Raw genomic sequence first — 13795 nt, 5'->3', positions numbered from 1 at the left:
GCTGTGTCCTTGATCACTGGACTTCTCGATTTCATAACATATTTTTATGTTAAGTAATTCCATGTTCTGTATTTACATCATAACCGATCAGCTGAATGTAGCGAGTGTCCAACACTGAGACTGTGAGGATGACAAATACAGCTTTCTGCCTGTTCTTTTCCCTTCCTTCTCTTTACCATCTCAAATGGTGTCAGTAGATCATGTGCTTTGTAATTACATCCCAGGAATAATCTTCAAATGTCCTTTAGCCAGGTTTGAATGAATTGCAAGTCACTTGTGTGTGATCTTCAAATACTGCTGTGCTAGTTTTAAAAGGCTTTTGATGTTGGTGCATTTAGTTATCAAATAGATTGCAATACATCATAAAGTTCCTGATTGACTTTTCATGTATGATTGCTGAAGGTACAGTTATTTCAGAGTGAGTCTGTATATTTATATGTTGTATATATGCTATATTGTACTATCTCCCATGTGTGCGTTCATGTAATATAATCTAAAAGTTTATTCCTAGAAAATAGTTGAGAATGTCTTAAGGTGATGTTATGTTGGCAAGACACAAAGTTAAACTTGGGTTTTATATCACATTAAATTAATATTTTGCCCACTAGAACCTTTCAGTTCCAGAAATGGTAGATGGACATGATGGCGCTGTTGATAATACTCTGACAGTAGAAATGCATGTGCAAAATAATAATCTCTGTCTTCATGCATTCCTACTTGATTTGGTTTTAGAGGAAGGATAGAAAACAGGCCTACTGTTCCCTTTTGAGTGAAGTGTTTCACTTCATAGGGAGAAGAATCAAATTTGTATTTTTTTAATGTTGTGGGTATATAATTTTAGGTGAGGTTCCCATCACACTTCAGTTCAGACCTAAAGGATCTTCTAAGAAATTTACTCCAGGTAGATTTGACCAAACGATATGGAAATCTCAAGAATGGTGTAAATGACATAAAGAACCACAAGTGGTTTGCAACTACAGATTGGATTGCCATTTATCAGAGAAAGGTAAGACCCTTTCAGATCAAAACTATTACAGTCCTTAACGGGTTGAAGTAAAATTCTCTAATTATTTTGTTTGGGGTTTTTTCCTAAAAATGTCACTTTAAATTGAGAAAAGGTGGAAGTAATTTAATCTATTAAGATTCTAAAGGAGTATTGTTTGAATTATGTTTGTTTCTTGTTGGTATTCTATCTTGGACCTCTGTGTGCATTCATGTTCTCTGTGCTTTAGTCTATTTCTGGATTATCTCAGAATGAGCCATCTCCTGCCTCTCTCGCTTTTTATTTAACCCCTGCTATAGTGGCATCTATAAATAATTCTCCACAGCAGAGAGGAATCTGTTTTGCTTTCCAGCCAGCTCGTAGCAGTCAGGCTGTGCTTCACTGTGGAGAAGCTCCAGCCAAAGCTAGAGCTTTTCTTTTTCCTCCTAAAGGAACGTGCTCCCTCCTTCTTGCTTGGAATTTTTGTCTCTTGACACAGCACTTTAACTGGCTGCGGTGCCATAAGCTGCAGCAATGGGAAGTGTTGAATGCTTTTTTTTTGCCTGGCATTTTAAGAGTCATTTTCTAGTTGCCTGACCAACACAACTTGCAATACAGTTTTTAGAAAATCCATGCTCAGTCTGCACTGGGCTTTGGACCTGCATAAAAATGAAAGGAACAGAGACAATTGGGAATATTTTCAGCGCTTGAGCAGCTATTAATGTATCAAGTTAAAGGGGAATACATTTGTGCAGCCAGGATGAACAAAGCAGAGCTGGCAAAAGGGATGAGGATGATGATAATTCAGTCTAGGTTCTAGTAGCTGCAAAGCTCCCTCTCCCTTTCAATGTAGAGTCAAAGTTAAATATTTGTAGATTAGTGAGTTAACTAGAAACAGATTCCTAAGAAATTATTTTTCTATTAAATGCAATCTCTGAATTAATGGGTTTTCAGTAGACAACAATAAAAGACTAAAAGAACTGCATTGGTGTTGTCCCGGAAGACTCAGGTGGTGAAATAATTTTGTGTCTTGATATTGGAAAAAGGGCTAGAGATAAGTGATATTTTTAAAAATTGGTTTAAATTTGATACCCTTAGCAGTCTAGACAATAGAGGCATGACCTTACTGCTTGTAACAGTAGTATTTTAAAGGCCAAACCTAGATACTTACAATAGTTTATAAAAAGAAACTGGTTGTTTGTCTTCACAAACTGACAGTACAGTTGTTGAAGTATTCACTAATGTATTAATTACTAGTAGACAGGGTGCAATTAATGCATCCTGTATTCCTTGCATTAAGTATACATATTTTTAAGAAAATATTCCCCATTTTAGTTTTGTAATTGTCTGTTCTTTGCTTTCTTAATGTCTGTTTTCAAGGCAGATTTATATGCACTGTTTCATTTGCTGGTAGGCTGTCTGGGGACACCCAGGCCCCATAATATTAAAACTGTGCTAAATATTCTTAGCATTGCTAGTGTACTGCTGTAGAGAATTACCTTTGCAGAAATAAGAAATATTTTAAAATGTTAACAAGCAGTACACTCAGAATAGCTATTACTAGATTTAAAGGGTTGTGAAAACTGATGCTGAATAAGTTTGAAGCTTCTAATTATAAGGAATAAATCCTGTAATACTAAGGGTATGAAACAACAGCATGGATAGTAATATAACTTAAGTAGTCATAGAAATACAGCAATAAACTTTGGGCTTGTACTAGCTTCTCACAGTGGCTGTTACCACAGCATGTTCCCTCCTCAATAAACATAGTGTTCCTTAGCAGCTCATGTCACACAAATGATTTTTGGTTTTTTTTAATGTAATGCTGCAGTCATAAGTGAACCAGTCAGTTACTTAATATTTTGGCTATGTTTTCCTTGTGTTTTTCATGCCTATTTATTAACATACTGCCTGATAATATGGTTGTATTTAGGGCCAAACAGGTATTTCCACTATAAACCAGAGTCATCTCCTGTAATCTCTTTTTAGTGATGTCCATAGTGAAGATAATAGGAAAAGGTCTGACATGTCTAATTTGACAGTTTTCTAAAATTCCATCAGTAAATTAGATATTTTCAGTGCTCTTAGTTTTGTTGTAATGGAGTAAACTGAAAATCAATTTCAGAAGACACAGAGACAGAACTCAGATAATGGTAGACGTGTGGCTTTATTGGGTAGCTGTGTACACAGGCTGTGTGTGTTCAGTCATGGTAAATCACTAAAACCTGTGTATTGTTTTAGAAACAGAAGGATACACATATGAAAATTGCACACACAAAGACAGGAATTACTGTTATGTCTTGGGGCGTATTGCCCAAAGTCAGCACAGTATCATTTGTATTAGTCTGTGCTGTACCTCTTTAATTTACTGATTTACGCACACAGCACAGCCGGAGCTGTGCCTGCCCTGCTTAGCTGTCTCCTCACAGTGCTCCCTCTGGCACACTTACTCCTTGGGGTGTCCAGGAGAGAGATACTTGTCTGATGACTTTGCATTTCCAAGTTTAAATTTGCATCACCTTCATAATTTTGTTATAATTTTGCTCTACAGTCATTGTGTCTCATTGTGGCCTAATTTTGAGAAGGCTTTCAGCTTCTCACAGTAAGGTCCTAGGAGGAACTTCGTAGGAGAGGCAGAACAAATTCTATTACACTCGTGTTAGGTTTTTATTTGGAAATAGAGGATTGTTGGAAAGTAGGAGGGAGAGTTGTTCCAAACTGCCTTAAGATTTTTGTGTAGTGTTAATGGCAGTCACTCTGCTTCTGCTGTGACTGTGCTGGGAACTGCTCCTCAGAACTGATGAGGTGAAGGGAGCAGGAGAGAACTAAACTTTGTTTTGAAGTGGAAGAATGAAGTTTGTCGGCGACATATTAGTGTTTTTCAACTTAGATTCACACATCTAGACTTGTACCTTCCTAGGCTGGTTTTATTATGGACCACAACTTTAGCCTCTAATACTTCATTTCTTGGCAGGATTTGGGGGATAACAGAAGTATTGCTGCGCTCATAACGACGTTAAATCTATTGGTGTTAGGCCAGTAACATTTTGTGCACTTTTTTGTGTCTCCCACCCATATAGGTAGAAGCTCCATTCATACCAAAGTGCAGAGGTCCTGGGGATACCAGCAACTTCGATGACTATGAAGAAGAGGATATTCGTGCGTCTCTAACAGAAAAATGTGCAAAAGAATTTGCTGATTTTTAGTAGGAGTAAGAGGACAAGATGACATCAGGGCTCACATTGGGATCTTTGCACTCTGTTAACAGATGAGGTGGAGCTGAGACCATCATATGTCAAAACAGTTACCTAGTTACTTCATTCCACAAAGCTGACTGAGGTCTTTATTGCCATCTTCCATGTGTGCAGTTTGCACCAACCCTTCTAACTAGGCACAATTAAGCAAGCACTGTTTGTGCAGTAACACAGAATAATAGACCACTTTCCTACTTAACTTTGGTTTCTGTCGTTCTTTGTTTCTGTGTATTGTTCATTTTCCCCCTTTGAAATGAAGTAGTTTTTTACCCAAGAATGCTCCATTTTATTTTGAATAATGTATTATTTGTGTGAGTGAAATGGAAGGTGTTGCGGCTAGTGTGATTTAGACTGAAGTGAAAGATAAATGTTGCTTCTAGTCTGTGCCAGCCAATAATTCATGTCTGTCATGTGTCTGATGCTACAATTTATAATAATTTTTTAGTAGCTCAGACTAAACCTAGCCAACATTTTTAGCATTTTTGAAGGTAGTATTTATCGCCATATAAATGTCTGCTAAATTAACTTAAAAACATTTCTTCCTGGGGGCTGACCAAAATTCAGTAGAATCAATTGGATGGCTTAAGTAGGGGACAGTAGCTAGACCCCGTGCCTTGGTTTTCTACATCCCTGCAGTTTTCATCACTGCCTCCTTCCTTCATATTTCCCACCTAGGCAGTAGGTAAGTTGCCATAACCAGACTGTACCATCTCGTACAGTCTTGTGAGAGGGAGTAATTCCACCTGGTCTGGATTTTGGACCATATTAAATCAAGTCAACTTACCAGCATTTCAGTTGGCAGGTATGAAATGGCTTTTTTAAGATCAAGAACCCTAAACTTTTAAAGGAAGTTTTGGTCAGTATTGTAGAGAATATGATTCATTTTGATCCACTGTTTTGTTTTTTTTAAGTAGCCAGTGTCTGGGCTCCCAAAGTATTCCTTATTTCAAGCCTTTTTTGTTTAAAAAAGGTATCCATTAAAATAAAAACCATCATGCCACAAAAAGCAAAATGCGCTCTGCCATTAGCTATGAAAAACAAATGGTTTAGCAAATGCAAAATATTGTTCTAGATGCATCGCTGGATGAACACGGTTATTTTTTGTTTGCTGTTAAGAATAAGAGGTTATTGCCAAGTTTTTATTCTGGTATACTATATTAGTAAACTGAGGATGGAGTACTGCTACAATCATTTTCTTTTTAATTACAGCACTTCATTCATGAAGAAAAGAGATAAAGTTTAAACACTGCAACAGCTGAGTTTATTTTTAGTTGCATTGTGTCTTCATTTTTAACCTACTTTCTTTCAATCAACCAGAATGTATGGTCACACAGATACAGGTATTTGGGTTTAATTATGTTTTGTATACTCTCACCAACTGACTTAAAGAATATTGCTACCATGTGCTAGCTTTGAGCACTTTCACACATTTACTTCAATGTTAATAATCAGCGGCTCAGCACTTTTTTGGGGGTTGCTTTTAAAGTTATTCATAGTAGTTTTATTTGTACACTTGGTTCTGGCTGTCTCAGTGACCTGTCTTAAAACAGCACATCTAAACAATTTAAACTAGACTCATGTTTTATGATAAATTTACATGCATACAAGGATGAATTGTTTTTTAAAAAACTGAGCTATATTGGTACATAGCCATTGTGTTTGTTTGAATGCCAGTGCAGATAAACAGCTGGCATTCCTTCCTTTTAATCTGTACGACTCTCCCTAAAGAAAAGCCTTTGTAGACATTTTACAAAAGAGTATGAAACATCCCACCTGACATTCTGTATGTTTAGGTTGTTGAGCATTTTTGCACAACGTCATTAGGAGGCTGACTCTGAATGCAGTCTTTGTCCACCCATATTTACATACGTGCAAGAAAAGTATAAGATACTTTGCTGTAGCAAATTTTATGTAACAAAGATATATCGTCACATTAATAAATTTAAAGAAATCCTTTGTATGAAAATGTTAAAATCTTTTGTATTTCATTTAGACCAAGGACATGCTGCTGTATGCTAGCTGTATGCGATAAATTCTACAGTAACTTTGTTGTCGTTTATGAACTTTAAAGATTTTAATAAATGTTGGAGATCACAATTTGATTCTGTTATGATTTTAATTTTTAATCATTACATTTATAATTCTAGAAAGGTTCAGAGATTTTTCTGTTTTGTAAAATACTGTAATCATTCATCTTGCGTGTACAATAAGACAAAAGTCTAGGAAATTGGTTCTGACGTGTCTGTCTGATATCCAGATTAAATTCTACATGGGTCTAAGTGGAAAAGTCATCATAATGCCATGATATTATGCTGTTTTTTAATTTTATGAAAATCCTGTCAGCAAGTTAAACACTTTTCCAATACGGCATAATAGACTTCAGTATGGAAATGAGATTCTATTTTGGAAAAGGAGGGGAAGTGTGCAATTTCCAAGGCATTAGTGAGTACATTTGACAATGTGAGTATTATACAACCCTCTCATTTAAACACAGTCATGAAATATAACTACAGAATATTATGTTACCTGTATTTAATTTGAAAAATCCTTTTCACAATATGGAAAAATTGTATATCTATGACAGTAGAAGCTTGTTAATTTTACACATTTGAGGAATTAAGTGTTGAACTATATGGTATATTTTAATTGTACTCTAGTTGTATGTAACTTTCATTTCCAACATAAAGGATTGTATCTCATTAAGTAAATTGCTTTTTTTATTATCTTGTCAGTTGCATTAAAACCCTTATTTTTAAATCCTTTAAAGTATTTTACTAATTTTTGCAAATAATTAAATGTTTTTAAGTGCTGCAATAGTGTGCAATATAGTAAACATTTATATACAGAAGTGCAAATTAAATTATGTACAACACTTGTGCTGCTTCTTTGTGAATCAGAATGTATGATGAGAGTTGTTGCATCTCCCCATACACTGCAAGTAGGGTTTGAGAGCAAGAGGAAGAGGTTGTGAAACCTCACACATGTCTGATTTGGGGCACATGAAGCTTTACACTAACTAGGGTGTTTGGAGAAGGTGATGTGGAGAACATTAAAGGCACTATGAGAAGTCTTGGACTTCGTAGACAATCAAAAGGAAGCAAGGTGTTCATTAGCTTCAGTATTGTTTGTCTCCATATTCATTCAGACTCAATGCTTTTTATTAAAGATAATTGCCTGTTTTTAAACTGTCTGCAGATCCCACTGTACAAACTTTGTGCTGTGCCTCGTTGTTCTGTCAAACTGATAGAAGTAAAGACTATTCATGGTCTTGGCATTGTCTGTCTTGAGGCTTTTTCTGCAAGTAGTGTTTGGAGAGGCCCTGGGACCTGCTCTGTAACAAAGCTCCTGCTATTCCCACTGTCTGAGCTGAGCTCTGGCCTCTGCCTCTGCTGCTGTGCACCTCCTGACTGCAGGTTTGTGTTCTTGGTTTCGTAGTACTAGTGCTACGTTGCATTTGAAAGACCTTTGTACTTTTTCTAAAGCTGAGCTAAAAAGCATGCAGAAATATTGTCTTCTGCTTTTACTACAACTGCCATGCAAACACAGCATGTTGAGCCATAGATTTGAAGGTGTCATTCAAATGTGTTCTTTTGATTTTCTGTGTGTAAGGAGGACTCAGATCAGAATTTGAGAATGGTTCCATAAGAAAATTGTAAAAGGCAGTTCCATTCTCCAACTGGGGTGTATATAGCTGATCTGGATGTGTTTGGTGATTAAAAAAAGAAAAAGAGAGTTTGACCACCACAGTTTTACGAGTGTGGGTCTTGCACACATTTTAAAAATGTTTTTAGTTGAAGGCTTGAGGAATCAACTAATTTGAGTCCTCTGATATAAAGAGTGTTTAACATCAGGCTGGGCAGTAAGAGAGCTATGCAAGGATATTTAAATGCCTTATAGATGTAAATATTGTCATCTTACGTAAGGATCATGTGAAGTGTTGGATTTTTTAAGAAGTATGAGTATTTTGAGGCAAGATAGGATCTCAGGGTATCTTCCCTAACTTCTGAATTTGATGATGAGTAAAAGGATAAATAAAATCTGAGGTCTAGTCACATTTTTTACCTTTTTTATTGTTTTCTGGTTTGGATTTTGAGAGGGTTTTTATACTACAAAAAGGGATACCTGCCTGAAGGGAACTTTTTATATATTGAAAATTTATGCTTATAACTGACCACTACAAAAAGTTCTTACCTCAGTGGGATGGCAGCAGCTTGAGGTTTCCACAAAATCTTTGGATGAGTTCCCAACAGCATCTTTAAAAGCCAGTAAAGAATCCTTACAGCCTTGTTGTCCTGTTCCCTCCCTCAGAGGGTCAAATACAAATGTCTTTGCAAAAATTTATTTCTAAAAATTGTGTTTATGTAGCTCTTTGCTTTAAAATTTAAAAACAACATACTTGGGATGTTCATTTGCATGAGTTTGTGATCAGTGAAGCATGTATGGAAAGCCCAGTGACAAACTTGCACACTTTTTACTGGTGCTCAGTTTATGTGATTTAGATTTTGTTAGATCACACAATGGCAGTCTAGAGTCTGATTGCAAATGCTGCTCTGTATTGGAAGCAGCCTGTCTAGGTGAGGCATCTGTGCTAAGGACGAGATAAAGGCACTGCCCTACATGTGCACAAGGTTGCAGCACAAAAGGTTTTTAGGATGAATGGTTGTTGTAGTTGGAAGGAGTTTGAGGATCGCGGTTGGTGATCTGTTCCTGTATGTACACAACCACAATAACGTGTTTTCCTTTGCTGGGAAGTAGCCATTGGAAATGTCTCTCTTTGCCTTTGCTTCCAAGGTGCTATGGAAGATTGGAAAGGACATAGCTGTAGGTATGTTGACCCAAATGGAGCGAGGTGTCAGCAGCTGTACAGACTGTGGTACATTCCAGATGTGTCCAGTCAGTTCCAGGAAAAATTACTGATGATTAGGGCAACAAAGAGAAGATTGGAGTGCTGGAGCGCTTGATTAACTGTCTTAATTTCTTCCCCTACAAAGATGATCTGATTCAATGAAAAAAAAAAACCAAAACAGTGCAACACCTCATGTACATTTAGGGGTGTATTAATGCTTTGGTCTACATAGCAATGGTAGAACTGCCTTCTACCAGAAGTATTGCTCTTTACTGTGTATCTGCATTGCTACTTGGAGTGTATACATAGTTATCAAGGTTACAGTTCAACAAAATGAATGCTTGATTGGGATGTCCTTTCAATTTCTTTTATCTTTACTGTCATCTTTCTACTTGATGTTCGCATGAAGTAGGTATCTTGTGTCAGGACTCCATTAACAACAGGTAACACCTTGGATAAGTAAAACATGATTCACCTATCTCACAGCAATCAGTATCTGGTTATTTTATAAATGGTCAATGTTTATAAAATAATCTATTTTCAACTGGCTCCCTAAAAAATGAAATATGTGTCTCCAGTGAATACATTATTTCCCTTTTTTCTCTTACCATATACATCAGGAAGTACACATCTGACAGGCTTGCTTACTAGTGAGAAAAACTAGGAGAGACTGAGCAGGCAAGCTTAGCAAAACCCTCGTTGTACAACCCAAAGCTATGCTTCAGGGCATTCCTAATATGTCTGAAGTTACTAAACTGGTCTTAATTCTGCAATTACTTATTAACTAATAGAACTCAACTCTGACTTTTTCTTGATTTTTTTTTAATGTTCCATGTTACTACAAAACCCTGTAAACTAAAATAAGTCATGAAGCCACATTATCTTTAGGTCCTTTTCAACCCAAAGAATTCTGTGATTGCAATTTTACTAGTTTCCTATACCCAGCTGCTCTAGTTACGTTCATTTGCCAGTAGATGTCACATTTACATGGTGTGTGTGGAACACTGTGTAAGAAATGTCAGCTGCAGAGCACAGTAAGAACAAGAGACTTGAAAAATGTTTAAGAAGAGTAGGAAATGAGAAATTTGGACTGTGCCTATCAGATAATATCTGCAATACCAGCCATGAGTATTTGTTCTTTATACATTAGTAGATTTTGCCTTTAAATTCTTTTAGAGTTAATAGTTGCAATTTTTTTTCTGTTTTTCATATCAGCATCAGCAAAAAAAGGAGGTTTTGACAGTAATTTGAACAAAAGCATTTTTTTCAGAATATGTATCATTGCACATACTATATGAAAATTTCACCAAAAATCCCTTACTGGTAAATCCTATTTTTATTAGAAGCCACATTCAGAGAGAGGTGTCTGCTTTAATAGCACACAGTCACATTTCTGTACTATGTGTGCTTGAAAGTTCAAAAATAATGCTTCTTTTAACCAAAGATTGTTGCCGAAACTGAAAAGTGCACTTAAGCGGATTCATTAAATAAATAGTATTTATAATAGAGGGGATATAAATTTTTTTGAAGTTGAATGCTGATGAAATTTAGATGTATCCACTGTCCATAATTCTGGAAACCACTGTGTTATGTTTTTCTGAATGATGTGACCACCAGAGTAGTTGGAGAGAAAATAAAGTTACAGCAAACATACGCTTGAGAGCACCTCTGATCAGACCCTCATCAACCAGTTTAAGAGCTGAGCAAGTTTTTAAATGGTCAGTTTGTGTTACAACCTTAATGCAGCACTGTTGAATGCCATGTCTGCTCATGGTCAGATGTGAATATCTGGGTTTAGTTTATGTCAAAGGAGAGGAGAAGGGGAAACCAGGGTCATCTAGTGTGAGCCTGAAATACTTACACCGTTGTACCAGCAGTTCCTTTCTTGCAGCCAGTGGTAGTTCTGGCAACCGCTGTCCACCAAATAACATGTGCATCCTTTGAGCACAAAGCATCGTATTTACACACAAAGCATGGGGATGTAATTTCTTTTGGTTTCTTCACAGTCCAGTACCTATAAGCAGACAGAGCACCCATAATGGCATCAGTAACTGAGAGCTGCAGAAAATGCCCTTCTCTAGATCCAGGGTGCTTTCAGAGGACTGAGGTCCAGCATCCTCCAAGGCTGATCAAAGAATGAAATGCTGTATTCTGGTCTTCCACAGCTGGCATCAGTTTTGTCAGTTATACCAAAATAATCACATGGAAAGAAGATGCCAGTATTTACCAGGACATGGTTGCTTTACGAATCTTAAAAATGTGGGTGTTTCTCACAGGCAGGTTCTTCACTCCTGGGAGAAAAGCTTCCCAGCAAAATGGGAAAAAACCTAGCACTAGTTTCTTAAGGTTTGAAATATAGTTGGTATTTCTGCTTGTGTTTTATTGATTTTTTTGTTGTTGTTATTGTTTATAACTGGTTTTCCATCCCTGTGTGCATGAGCATGTTGTCCTTTTGATTTGCCTCACCTCATAGAACCAAAGTGCTACCTTTCAGATTTACCATAGCTGTTTCACTGAGGCGTCTGAGCCCTGTTTATATAAAATATTTTTATTAGGCTGGATTCTGTTTAACAATGTTGGTATGTGACATGAATATTTTTTTATAAGCTTCTTGCTACATTATTACAAGCTGGACAAATATGTGGCAGGTAGTACTGCTAGTATGGGCACAATGAGCTGTGTTTTATATGATGATTTTTTAATATAAAATATAAGCTTTAAAATAACAAAGGTTTATGTCTGGACAGAAGCTTTATTAAATATGAGCCACTACGACAATAAGGAGTTGCACAACCAAATAAGTAGGGCAGGAAATTCTCAGTGAAGTGGATATAATTCACATGCAGGAAGATTTATTTAAGCCATTCAGTCCTGGAAACAAGAGGAAGCAAAAGTAGAAAGGTATTGCTGGCCTTGCATAGCAGTCAGCTGCTGTACATGTTCATTTTTAGACTGGTAGGAAGAGAGTGGAACACTAGTCATCTTACTGGAGATGCATATGATTACAAAAAAAAAAAGAAGTTGGATAATGCATATTGTATAAAAAGTACCTAAGGGTACTAAAGCAAAGATTTAAGGGACTCCAGCAAAAACTGAGGGTCTTTGCCCCCCTGCCTTGTCAGTAAGTCTGGGCTGGGCTCGTCTCCCCCAGCCTTGCAGCTGGGAGCTGTGTCACTGATTCAGCGTGTGCACCTGCAGAGCTCTCAACACATGCATTGGTCCTGACACACAGAGCTTTGACGAGTTTTTGCACATCTACAGATCTTTTTTTTTTACCTTATAAGAGTGTACCCAGGTAACTGCATGGAATGTAAATTGAGGCTGGCTGGCTGTTGTGCTCTGATATAGCACTGTACACTTAATTGCTTTGAAAATGAATGCCAGGCTGGTACCAAGACACTCTGCCATACTCTGGATACGGGTTTTCTGCCTCCCTTCCCTCCATACTTCTTAACACCAGTGCTATCTTTAGCCTTTTGTCTGGGCTTTATGCAGAACTTCAGAGCAACATGACAATGCTCAGCCATGCAGAAAATCCTGGCAAGTCAGGAGAAGACTGTGAAGAAGACAGAGCAAGATTTTTGGAGGATCTTCCTGGCCAAGGCAGGAATGGAATAGAGGCGCTTCATAGGCAGACTAGAGTACCTTGAAAGGAACTGTTACTCATTCCTCTATGCAGTGCTGAATTAGGGAAGGGAAAGCAGGACAAGAGATACTAAACTGCTGATGCTGTGCAGCAAAGTAAGTGGCAATGTTCCATTCAAGCAAACTATAAAGACTATAAACAGGAGTTGAAAAGATCTCAACTGAAGAAAGACAGTTTTCCAAGAGTAAAGTGCTGGAAAGGTGCAACCTGGAGCAATAACAGTATTTTGCCCCTTTCTGGGTATACAGTAGTTGCCAGAGACTGTGGTATAGACCTTTAGTTACTTACTTGGTAACTACTTACTAGTTATTTAGTTAAGTCGTTAAGTTAGTTAAGTAACTAGTTATGTACTTTAGACAAGGATGTCTTAAATCATTTGGGGGACAAATTATCATATTACATCCAGTGTCACCTCCACTCCTGTGACAAATTATTTAAAAAAGTCTATGCCCCCGTTTGATTCCCCTGCCGCCAGTGCTGTGGCTTTCAAGGACCTGACGATTTTTTGGCTGCCAGCACATTTTGGTGAAATCTCCACATTTTGGCTACCTCTGGATTGATTTCTTCTGCCCTGTGAGCAGTGGGAACCTCAAGTGATCGCTGCCAGTGCTGAAATGCCTCCTTGAAAAGCCAGAGGAGGACGCGAGCTTGTTCCAGTGCTAATTCCAATGTGTGGCTTGGGGGGCCTGAGAGCCGCTCCGGGTGCTGCGGCCAGGCTGCAGCTCCCTCTGGAAGGCTCAGTCCTTCCTGGCAAAAAAACCCGTATTTTGTACAGGGATAAGGCTAGCTTACTGAGAAACCACACAAGTCTTGTTACCTCATTTAGCTTTCCCTCATGTATAACTGTGTTTTTACCTAGGACGCTGGAATAAGGAAGGTTTAAAGGGCTTTATTTAGCTCTGGGGGAGCTGAAATTCAGTACCCACAGCAGAGCTGACAGGGTGCTGCGCTCTCCTTTGCCACACATGCCGTGCATTTTGTCTTCATCTACTGTTTTCATCGCCAGGGACAAAAAAAAAAAAAAGGGGTTTTCAGTAGAAAACTGGCATTTTCCAATATCCATAAAA

The 13795-nt window shown here is 37.6% G+C and overlaps 1 protein-coding gene across 3 annotated transcripts in view; it reads left to right on the top strand.

The window, feature by feature from the left end:
• Positions 1-7108, top strand: part of PRKACB (protein kinase cAMP-activated catalytic subunit beta) — a 66944-nt gene extending 59836 nt beyond the window's left edge. For all 3 annotated transcript variants that reach the window (XM_071564724.1, XM_071564723.1, XM_071564725.1), the window contains exons 9-10: positions 842-1006; positions 4063-7108. In XM_071564724.1, coding sequence (XP_071420825.1) covers positions 842-1006; positions 4063-4188 — 291 coding nt within the window. In that variant the 3' untranslated portion in view covers positions 4189-7108. The remainder of the gene's footprint in view (positions 1-841; positions 1007-4062) is intronic.
• Positions 7109-13795: the final 6687 nt, after the last annotated feature.

The sequence above is a fragment of the Pithys albifrons genome, chromosome 10 (assembly GCF_047495875.1).
Source record: "Pithys albifrons albifrons isolate INPA30051 chromosome 10, PitAlb_v1, whole genome shotgun sequence".
Classification (NCBI taxonomy): Eukaryota; Metazoa; Chordata; class Aves; order Passeriformes; family Thamnophilidae; genus Pithys; species Pithys albifrons.
The sequence above is the reverse complement of the archived record's forward strand: the minus strand, read 5'-3'. Positions and strand labels throughout refer to the sequence as shown.